The sequence below is a fragment of the Scomber japonicus genome, chromosome 22, assembly GCF_027409825.1.
Source record: "Scomber japonicus isolate fScoJap1 chromosome 22, fScoJap1.pri, whole genome shotgun sequence".
Lineage (NCBI taxonomy): Eukaryota > Metazoa > Chordata > Actinopteri > Scombriformes > Scombridae > Scomber > Scomber japonicus.
Genome location: NC_070599.1, coordinates 13,491,189 through 13,503,226, shown reverse-complemented (window position 1 = coordinate 13,503,226; position 12,038 = coordinate 13,491,189). Strand labels below are relative to the sequence as shown.

The 12,038-nt window shown below is 39.0% G+C and overlaps 1 protein-coding gene across 1 annotated transcript in view; it reads left to right on the top strand.

Annotated features, from left to right (window-relative positions):
• LOC128383709 (glucosidase 2 subunit beta-like) overlaps positions 1 to 8,505 on the top strand; it is a 132,708-nt gene extending 124,203 nt beyond the window's left edge. Inside the window, exons 14-15 of the mRNA XM_053343305.1 lie at positions 4,442 to 4,541; positions 7,501 to 8,505. Coding sequence (XP_053199280.1) covers positions 4,442 to 4,541; positions 7,501 to 7,638 — 238 coding nt within the window. The 3' untranslated portion in view covers positions 7,639 to 8,505. The remainder of the gene's footprint in view (positions 1 to 4,441; positions 4,542 to 7,500) is intronic.
• The last annotated feature ends 3,533 nt before the right edge of the window (positions 8,506 to 12,038 follow it).

The following is a 12,038-nucleotide window of genomic DNA, read 5'->3' as shown; positions in this document are numbered from 1 at the left end:
CAACAACAACATTAGCGTTTGAATCGGGTATAAATAACTAGCTATTAAACCTGGTAACAGTCTAAAATGACCAAAATTACTATTTAAGTGAGCAAATATTACAGACAATATGACAACTCCGCTAGTACAGGAAGGGATGTGATGCAGAAGGTTGCAGCAAAAAGAACGCAGGTTTGTCCATTAAGACAGTAGATGACTTTGTAACATGTAAATGATATATTTGTACTGTTAGCCTTGATATTTCTGGTCAAATTACTATTTTTTTGGTGCTTAAACTGGACTTCCTGGATTTCATTGCCTCACTTGTACCTGAAACACCATACCACCACCAACAAAGCCCCCTTTATGTGTAATAATCTAGCCAAGCATCCAACACAAGCACTCAGTAACTGTTATAATACTCAGTGCCATGGACACTTCTCAGGTAGTATTGAAAAGGTCGATTCCCAGCCCTATTTTCTTACTGTTTATAATAATAGCACATCTCATAAAAATGTAAATATAATCCACGTAGTGCACATTTACAGCATGCAAACATGTGAATAAAAGGCAGCTATGATGAGGCTTCAGTGATGTTTATGTCAGCGGTCTAATGTCTACAAACATACATAGAAAGCACTGAAGGCAAATGAGCAAATTCATATTCTGTTCACTTGAGGAAACCACAGACATACCAAACGGGGCCACCATTGTGTTCTTTTCTCCCTGTGGTTTTGTTCATCCAGTTTATCTCCAGTGAAGGCCCAGGGTCTCAAACACACACATACACACATCAAGACATGCACAAATACACTTTTGGCCCACATTTTCTTTTTCTTTTCTTTTTTTACCCCCCTCCCTTCTGTATCTGCAGGCTGTTAAACACCAGAGTAGAGTTGTCTAAATGATAATTGCTTTTGAAAGGTTGATTTGTGGCTATATCAGAGGGGGTAACTCTCCTCTCAGTGTTGAGCGAGATTAGCCGTGGATCTGCGGGATTTATCACTCGAGGCATGCGGATTAGCGCCGCAATGAAGTTTAAAACAGAATCACTGGTGACCGCATCGTTTTAAAGAAATAAGAGGAGCTTATATCAGCTCAAGCCATTATCAGAAGAAGAACGAAAGCTAATCAGCTTTTTTAATGCTCATTATTCTTAATGAGGATTAGATTATAAAAATCAGTAAAACAATACACGTAGAGTGACGCCACTTTTACCATAATAGTTTAAAAAAAAAGAAATTCTGATGTTCTTTAAATTCCAAAACTGGTAAATTGGACTTTTGATGACCATTAAGTGTAAGTTAGATGCAGTGATTCTTCGGTTCTTAGCTCTAAAGGAGCTGAAAGTGCAATTTTAATGGTATTTTTGTGGGCAGTGGATATAATTAAATCAGAAGTCCATCAGCTATTCAGTGTCAATAGAAATCACACCTTAGTGATGGAGAGAGAACATTAAATGAGATTGACTCCCTAATATGTGTGGTTAAAGGCACATCTGACTTCTTAGAGGCCCACTATCTCGCCCAGGATGCAAAGTAAATGTATGGATAATACATTCGCTAGACGTGCTGCTATTACAGGTTTATCTGTGATGGAAGGTGCATTTTATGGCATTAGAGGAAGCCAGACAAAGAGTGAGTCATAACCCAGATATCTGTAAATAAGATTCTCAACGTTTTAAGCCTTGGAAGGAGCGTGTGTTCAATATTTTCTATCTGTCTTTAAAAGGAAGTCTGTGTTTGTGACCCTCCCTCGTCTCCATGTAGTCAGAAATGGATTTGCACAAAAGGCAAGATGCAATTTTTCTTTTCACTGCAAATGTTAATATATTTAGATACTTCAGTTACAGTCATCTGTGTTATTTTTCTGAAACAGCAATGTGTCTGTTTTCTTTGTTCTTCTCCTGAAATATTTGAGTCAAGTATCTTCAGTGATCTGAATACTGTGTGAAACATTTTGTTGGGCAGGCAAACACAGTTTCCAGCTTGGCTGCAGAAAACAGGTGCAGCAGATCAGCCAACATGTGAGGGGTGGTAGGAAATACATACAGTAACCCAGATAATTTAAGGAGACTGGCTCGGCTGCTACCAGTGCAAGTGAGAATCATATGTATCATGGTTGCAGCTTAAAGCCAAACTGTGATAAATTGGATGAGAAAATGAAGTTGTCATTGTGCTAGAAGGGTTCATTTTGCACATTTGGGTTGTGCTATAATATCTGTCACAAGGTCAGACTAACGTATAGTAATGTGTATGAACCTTGGTGCCGTGAAATTAGGCAATAAGGTCCAATGTGTTGTGTTTCTGAGGTGTAAATAACTAGCTCCATGCTAGTCTGGTGATAACTGTAGAGCGACTGTAGAGAATGGCCTGCCAATACTGAGTACAAGTAGGTATTATTACAGGGAATGATCTGTCAATAAGATTCCATCTTGTAACTCCTGTGAGTCCAAATGACTAGAGTGTGTTGGCCACATCTCAGTGATAACTCAAGCCTAATTGACAGGGCCTACGCTGCCTCCTGGGGCACGGGAGGGCTGACAGAGCGAGAATAGAGATTAAGGAAGGAAGTGAACGAAGGTGAGGCGAGGGAATGAGGTGCATGTGTGTGCTAAGGACGCGACGAATGCGGAAGGATAGAGGTGATGCGCAAGGGATCCCTGGTGAACTAGCAGCGAGAGCCGGGGCACTGTCACTTTCTCCGCTTGCCATGTCTGCTGGCCCTGACAGCAATCCATTTGAGGGCCTCCTGGTAACAGAGTGCTAAAACCCAATCAAACAGGCTGGAAGGAAAAAGGCGAGACGCTCGGGCCCAGCCGGCTTCCACTTGTGTGAGCAATTCACCTCTGACTGACCCGTTCAGGCATCTTAAATAAGCCATGCACATCATGGATGGCAGAAAAGCCACACTCAGGGACCAGAAGACAGCCGTGTATCTATAAAAGCTGGAGAGTGTTTTTTGAAATCAAAGAGGACTCCATGTTTGCCCTTATCAAGGTCAAATGAGAATAAAATGGTACTTAAAGAAATGTGGAAAGAAATTTAATGTTTTTTAACAGTAAATTGGACCAGCTAGACTAAATTATGCTTTTTTTATTTTGCCTACCATATGCTATTCAATCCATCTATATCTATGTGTGTCTTTGATTTAATATTTGTATAACTTGTGTTTGTTGTTAAGAAAAAGCAGCATGATCAAATAGTAAGTATGCATTACTTAATTTTGAGCTTTAGGGAAAGTAATAGCCTATTAGTGCATCAGTATAATATACTGTTGAGATCAATTAAAAGAACAAATATGAAATATCATATTAGGTGATGAACTATAGCAGATTACACAAATATGAAATATCATATTAGGTGATGAACTATAGCAGATTACCTTCCATAATCAATCAAAGAGCGGAGCAGATTTTTTGCCTCTTTAATCCCCTGTGGAAAGGTCAAAGTAGGCACATTGATCAAGTGTTGTGCACTTGTGACAGAGTTGGCACTGGTGAGAAAAGCACTCAGGCTGATTAAAAGAACGATATGTTGAATTTACAGCTTTTTGTAGCTCTTTATCCAGAATGATTAACAGCACATTGACAAGTTGTTAACAAAAAAAAGGCACGAGAAGACCGTCAGGTTTGCTTTTACCATGAAAAGTATGTTTCCCCCTGAAAGTGAAAAGGCTGGTTTCATTATTTATCATCTGTCTTGAATATTTAGCAATACAGACAGAAAATAGTTACTAGCCTATGTAGGGCAAGAGATCAGAGCAATCACACACATTTCAGTGAAATCTTCAGTCAACCATGCACCGATTGCAGGAAAGCCCCCCCCTAACAGGATTAAAATGTTTTACAAAAATCAATACATACCAGCAGCATGACTGCAGCCGACACCGCCTCAAAGAAGCTGCTCAAGTTCAACAAAAGATCAGAGGAAGTTAGACATGGAAAGCGTACTCAAATGGCATCTGTCAGTACTGCGGGCTGTGTTGGACAGTGTCTACTGGCACCCTGGTTTGCTTTGGTTTTCCTAACTCCCCTTGAAATGTTTGGTGAGAATGTAATTAGCTAGCACTGGGCGCAGGCTCATTTGAGATGGGCTTTACCGGCGTCGTGTTTTTCTCTCCTCCTTCCCTCGTGTGTTATTGCACACAGAATTAACTCTGACAAAATGGTAATTAATATTTCCCCTCCATTGTTCAAGAGGAGAGGGGACGCGAGAGCACCGGTGCCAGCAACCAAAGGAGGGCACTGCCAGATTGACTATCTTGCCAGCTTTTTTATTTTTGCCGGGAGAAACTGTTTTTCAATAAGCCAATGTAGTGGTGTTATAAAAGAAAAATCTATGCCCAGTTTGTGCTTGTTTATAGAAAAATCTAGGAAATTGCTGTTTTTTTTGTTTGGCCTGATTCAAAGACAGAAACATTGTAAAAAGTGACCATACTTTTTCTTTTTTTATTATTTCAGGAAGTGGGGGATGTGGGCAGAAACACCAAAGAACCAGTACAGTCAGATGGTGTATGAGAACGGAGAACCTTGTTGGCAAGGCGGTTCACGCAGCACTACGGTTAGTATTACACACATATTACACACCAAACCAGCCATGCAAATATCACACACACACACACACACACACGGAGACACACTCACACATTGTGATAATGGCAGCATATGAGAGGACAAAGAAGCAGACAGTAATTAACTAATAGATGGACAGACAGATGAGCAAATGGTACATACAGACTGTCAAATAAACAGATGGATAGACAACATGACAAAAGATGGGATAACAAAAAGAAATCACATTTAATCTGTATTGAATGCCATAATGCCATAACACAGGCTAGATATAAGGTTATGGTCAATATTTGTGATTTACATTTTGGTCTATGTTGTTGCATTGATTATAAGACATGTGAAATTTAAATGAAAGCAAATGTATGAACAGTAGGTGTGGAGCTATGCTGTAAATGCTTATCATGAAACAGTATGTATTTTGGGTGCTGTTGTTAAATCTTTCCTCACTTTCCTGTAATGTCGGTGTGATTTGATCAGTTTATGAAATAACTGTCTCCAAGATTTCTGCCTCCATCTCAATTCAGAAGACAATTGGAACAATGCACTAACACACTTTTGTTTAATCCAAATGACAGAGAGCTCAGGTTAGGCATCAATAGTTTTTTCTGCTCAAGAAGTTTTCTTTGTTTTCTCAAATATAGGTCAGTCAAATGTAGCTGGATTTTTTTAGTAGTATTTAATGAAAACTGAACTGTTAAGTTGGCTCTACAAAGGCCACAGACAGCCAAATGAAGCTCCTCTCACCCAGTCTCACCCATATGCATTTCAACAATGGAGTCCTCATGGCGCGCTCAGCAGCCTGGCAAAAAGGTGTTTTTTTCATACCCAAGTGATGTTAGCTGACTGGCTTTTCTCCCCTCTGTCAGTCTACATTGGTTTTATGGTTAATGTTACTCTCGCTTGCATTCTCCTGCAGCTTTCTCTTCTACTCTTTCCACTCTCTATTTTCCCTCCTCTTTCACATTTATACGATCCATTTACATTTTTTGTGTGAGAATTTGCTCAATTAAAAATGTAGCACGTTTAATAATCTCATTTTCTTTGCCGGGCCCCCTCTTCAAATCATAGTCCAATAAATGTCGTTTGCAAATGTATGTACTCATGCCATCCAGGGGCCCCCTTTGAAAAGACTAAATTGAATTCCTTTGATACGACCCCGTAACCGCGTGCAGTCGGCATAAATGAAGTCTCGTCAGAAGTCGACGCTCATTACATTTGAAAGGGCTGAACCTCGTCTTTGGGTAGTGCACTCTCTCCTTCTGCAGTGAAACACACTTCTCTCTTTTATACTTGAATAGTCGGACCAGTGATGTATTGTTTCAGTGGTGAATATCGAGGTAATCCAAATTCAAGCAGTGTGCAGTGTATCTTAAGAGTCTATGGGGAAGGTTGAGCCGAACTGTTTCAATCGTTAATTAAATTCAAAGTGCTGGACTGTGACTGTTACATGTGAGCAAGTGAGTTTGGCTACAGCTAGCAGTAGCTAACAGTAGTTCTCTATTCCAACCAGGCTCTTTCCATTGTGATAAAGGATAATTCCACTGTGTATTTGTAGATTTGGCCATCATGTGGGAATGTGACAATGTGGCAATATCAATGAAAAGAAGAGAGAATTTAAAAGTAAACTGACTTCCCTATCAGAAGTTTTCCCCTGACTGTGCACAACTTAAAACATGATGTTATTATCTGTACTATTATTATTATTATCATTATTATTAGTATTACTATTATTATCATTATTATTAGTATTATTATTGTTATTATTAATGGCATCATTGTGATACTGTAACTATAGCACCTTCTGAATAAACTGGAACACCGACTGTGAGCCAGACTGTATTGTCCAACATTAGTAGAAGACTTCACAAACAGACTTCACTTTTTCTTCTTTTCTTTTCTTTTTTCTTTTTTTTTTTTTTTTTGTCTGAATGGGAGCAAATCCCAGCAGACAGGTTTTAAAATCTTGAAGAAAGCCTTCCCAGAATAGTGGAGGCTGTTAAAAGCAGCAGAGCAGTGCCCATCGATTTGGAATGAGATGTTCAACAATCACATATGGGGTGTAGTTGGTCAGGCATACATGTGCTGCACATAACAAAAAAAAAAAAAAAAAAAAAAAAAAAAAAAAGTCAGTTATATAAGGGAAGGAACACAAGTAATAAAATACAATTTGGGGAAGATATACATAAAAATGATCAGACAGGTTTTGGGTATTGCTCCCATTATTAATCTTTAGCACCTGCACCTGCAAGTCTATACTGAACCATCAATAATCACACCCACTTAATACGTCTGTGCAACAAGATACTAAGTGACTATTTGAATCCAAGTACAGGACATAACCAAATCACCAGTTGTGCCAGCCTCAAACTTCAGCACAATAATACCTGTCAAGTTCCCATCTGTCCCTCTCTCCAGGTGTTTTTGTTCACTGGAGGGTTAGTGAGAGGTTGCTATGGAAACCTGGTAGAGGTAAAATAAGTTGTTTTTTTCCCCTTCCGCTATCTTGCAGAGGGCGTCAAAGTCAACTATTAAAGTCATGACAGTGGTGATCACATCTCCCCATGTCCTTTTCACACGTGGGAACGACAGCCGTGATGTCACATAATGCCTCAGTGTCCCGCAGTCACAGCATCACTTGTACTGCAGTGTGCAGGCTATTCAGTGATGAATACTAACACTTCATGCATAAAACAATCATTTTATTTCAGGGGAGACCTGAATATGTTTGAATGACAAACTGCACTGGTGTCTTTTGCATAATTCTGTCATTTGTAGTGAATCCTATTCTTCACAAAAGTTTGAAAATGGGTGGAAAATCACTACGAGAGGAAGGACAGCATCTTCAATCAGCTCCTTTTGTAAGATGAAACTGAAATGGCTCTTGACTCAGGCGAGCAGCGGCTCTTCTCCCCGCACCACCTCAACTTTTCTTTCTTGTGCTTTTCTAGGTCACTCTGACATGTGGAACGGAGACAGCCTTGCGATCGGTGAAGGAGCCCAGCAAATGCCAGTACATCATGGACTTTCAGACTCCTGTGGCCTGTCAGCCGGTGCTAAAGCAGCGGGGCATACACAGTGAACTCTAACCCCTTCCCTTACTGGCCTAGCCTAGATTAACTTCGAGGCCCCTCCCCTTCCCTCTTGACTAGCCTGCGGTGACAGGATTGGGTCCTGAGGGTCCCCTCTGACATCTGTGTTGTCAGAACATATATACTTCCAAGCAAGTCTTGCTAAGGTCAGAATCTGATTTCAGTAACACTTTTCCTGAACCACTTTAGTTTTCATTTATTGTTACAGTTCCACTTTAATGTTCATATTTGAATAGAGCATTGTATGAATGATTTAGTGAACAAAAGTATTCCTAACATTGCAGTAGATTCATCATACAGGTTTACAATTAAGGCCCAGCTATGTAAATAATTGAATAAATAACATAGCAAATAGCTCAACTGCAATGTCTAATGACATTTCCACTGGTGTAACTGCTGTATCAAATAACTGCTTATTCATAAGCACAAATAAAAGGACTTAGTCCTTCTACTAAATTTATAGTGGCTGCTTTATTATAACCTTACTTAAATCCTGCAGAATAAGAATATTCTCTATTTTTACTGTCAACAAATTAGTATTGCCTGTTATACAGTAGCGTATTCCTCTGTGCCATAGACCTCCACTCTTGTCCAAAAACTATTAGAAAGACATCAGACTTGATTACAATGAACCTGGGCACTGTAGTTTTAAATGAAGTCAATCTGCTGTAAATACTGCTGCTGTAAATGAATCAACAGTTGAAAATATATAAAACATATATGCTCCACTCTGGTAAAAGTTACTCCTCCTTGAGTAACTTTTGCTCAAAACTACAGTGCCCAGTTGTTTAAGCAGTTAAAAAGTAAATATTTGTGATATTTTTTCTTTAGAGCTGTCGTCTGAAAGTTGACTCATCTGTTGGAGACCCCTCAGTCAACTGAGATTCTTCCGGTCGAGCATTCGTAATAAATGAGCCCATCCTATTGAAAATGAAAAGTTATATTCATCTAAACATCATTTCATTTTAAATAGTTGAATTTGTTAATTTTTCTTGTTCAGATTTAGTTATTAGTTTTATGTTCAAAGAAAAATAAAGAAATAGACCTAAAGAATACATATCATAGCAGATAAAGCTGTGAATTTATTTTGAACTGTTTCTAACATTTAATGTGGAATTGTTTTTAAAAATGGTGCTATTATAATAATCCATACAGTAGCCTGACATTATATGTAGGCAATTCAAATATTGCATCACATGATTTTGAAACGCTCAAAAATATGCTTCCCCTGACTCTGTGATATTTAACTATGTTAATGTGGTCCAAATCATCACTGAAACTCACGCCAATGGATTTCCTGGTTGCCAGATAGTCCACATGAAATAAATAAATTAATGAATTAAATGGAACAAATCGTCAAATCTTCATATTGAACAGTCAAATCTGATTCGTCTGACAAAATTCTGACTCATATGGGTTTTGGGACTGAGAGCTGGAATTATTCAGCTGGTATTAGGAGATGGACTGATGCATTGTTGGTTTGGTCTTTTCATTGAAGTTGTTGGCAATTAAAAAAAGAGTTAAAAATAAATCCAGTCTTTCTTTTAAAGTGTTATTAACAGTGTAGTTATACTTCTGCCCCAATACAAATTGTAGATAGTTGAACTGTGCAAAAAAGTGCAACTAGGTCAAATGCATAGTCATGTAACTGCCATATTGAATAACTACTTATTCATAAGCACAAATAAAAGGTCTTTTGATGCTAATAAGTGTTTTGATCTATAGTGTATTATTTCTAAATTAATCACACAGTAAAGTGGAAAGTGTGGACCTTGAGTTGGTGAATTTACTGTACAGTATATATACAGTATATGATAATTATGTTTCTGTTTGCATAATATACCTTAACACCCCAATTTGTCCACTTAGAGCTACAATTTATCTATAGCCGCACAACAATTTCACAATGTTTAAACACTTTCAGCTATTATTAGTAAGGCATTGTACATCTCTTGATTTCACAAGATTCTGCAAGCGTTAGCAGTCTGCTTCCAACTGTGCATGGTATCTATGATGTTGTTATGTAACAGATTGTGGGGTTTCTGCAGCAGAGCCCTCTGCTCATTAAGGGGGAGCTAGATCAGCTGTCAGGTATCCAATAGGCTGCCTGATATATTCCTACCCTGCTGGGGCAGCTGGGTGGCTGTTTGCCTGCTAGCAATGCAATAGCCTCAGGCCATGTTGGCCAGGCACTGCTGCTTTTTATTTATCTGGCTTCAGTTCCCATCCACATGCTGTATGTGATGGGAAATTTGCTATTTGCTTGAGGAATAATGGTCAGGTTTGAAGAAGGAATTCCACTAAAAGCTTCAACAAGACAAAACTCATAATTTATGTTAGGTCTTGTTCTTTTTGCTAAAATTAGATTCATTATATGCCTTCAAATGCTGTTAGAGCCACAATCGTACAACTCGATTATGCTGTTTAGAGTGTCTTGCATCTGTATTTTCCCATCAGGAATGTCACTCTACATTTAAATATATTCCTCATTCAACATTTCACATTATGCAACAGATGCCAACGCTGATGTCAGCAGAAAAGAACAGCGAGCTCTCACATGCTTGTAACTCCACCAACAGCTGGAAATGCTGCCAATCACACAGCCTGTGTCAAGAGCAGCTCTCTGTCTAATATTGCAGAAGGCATCTGGAGAAAACTTTGCCATATGGCGACCACGCGATGGTGTCTCGTGAAGAACTTTTCCCGTGTGAGACTTGGATAAAACTTGAACTCACAAAGGAACAGATTCGACAATCTGTAGGGTATCAACAATGTCTCACTTTACTGAATGATCATCATGTGTTAAATTACTTGCGTGCTTCATCCCACCAAGCGTAGGTGGGAACCATGTTGGAAGATGGCCGTTTAAATCTGACAGCTATTTAGAAAAAAAAAAAGGAAGCTAGCGCTGTGGATTTGTGTACCGGCTGGCCATTGATGTGCTGGTATTGATCAGAGAAGAGAAAGAGGGAGCTGTGGGAAAGATTCAGTGGGGAAACTGAGCAGACACTGAGCACACACAGACACACATACTCGTACATACTTACACACCTCCATTCAGCACATTTGCACATGAAGGGGCAGGGATGGAAAGTCTTTCCAGTTGCGCGTGGGCGTATTTGTGTGTTGACTCCAAATTGCTAAAAGGGCCCAGAGGCTTTATACTGCATTAAATCTCTGACTCAGCTTTGTAGAAACTAGTTCAGGGTACCTGTTCTCTCGAGTGAGAGACAGCGGGGCCTTCGCCTGACTGACTGACTGACTGACTGACTAGTGACTGGTGACGCCCACCATAACCCAGTGCTGCTTTCACTCTTTTGGAGATTGTTTTTAAGCTTCCTCCTTTGAAGGGAGGCCAGTTATATCCTAAGGGCTCAGAGGGAAAAAAGGGCGCTCGCGTTGAGTCGGCGTGCGACAGTCACATCCATCTCCTTCGCGTTCACACTTAACTCCAATCTACTCAGTCACGATACTGACAGGATGCTTCACAGCTTCTAGCCTACATATTTTTGCCAACAACACGCCATTTTCAAGGCATTTATTTTGAGAGAATGCAGCATGTACAGTATATTCAGTTTAGGCTTACACTTGTTACTGAATGTGTATTCCAGATAACACGCAGCTACACTTCATTTTTATTGAGATATTTTCAAGGTTTCAAGTTAAAACATCTTTTAGTTTGACTATTTTTTTGTTTCTAATAATTCTGTTTTGGTTGTTTGAGTCATCGGTGGATTGACATTGCTACATTGTTTTGTGACATTGTTAACAGTTTGTGTTAGTAGCTCAAATTCTCAGCTACATTATTCAAAACAGTTTCAATTTTCCACTTTTCCACTTAATAAAAAAGTCACTTTTTTAAACAGACAATTAAGGATTTTGTCAGCTATAAAAATGTTTAAACTAATGCCATCGCTATGACTACGTGAGTTGGTTGATAACTCTGGCTGACTTTTTAATGTTTCCCATCTGATTTGTCTCATATTATGAAAAACTCTCTTTTCCAGTACTTGTGCACATATATTTGGGTCTATGATGTTTCTACTAAACACACAAACTGTGAAATGAGACAGTGTGGGTGATGTGATACAACAAGCCATTTGAATTTGCCTCCCCATCCCCATCCTCCGTCAAGTGGGGCTCATTAGAATTATATCTCCTGTCTCTGCAGTTTAAGGGTAAGGTTACAGTTACAGTTGTCAAAAATGGATGAAGACCTTTAGATAAAGACATAGAGAGGAATCAGCTCAAAGGAAAACTAAGCCAGGATTTTATGGTCTATATCCAAAATGTGCAATATTATTTTTGTCTTTTATGTGCTGAAAGTAAAAATGAGTATCACTGAGAATGTCAAATATTACTGTGTCAAACATACTGTATCTACAAGGGGAACAACA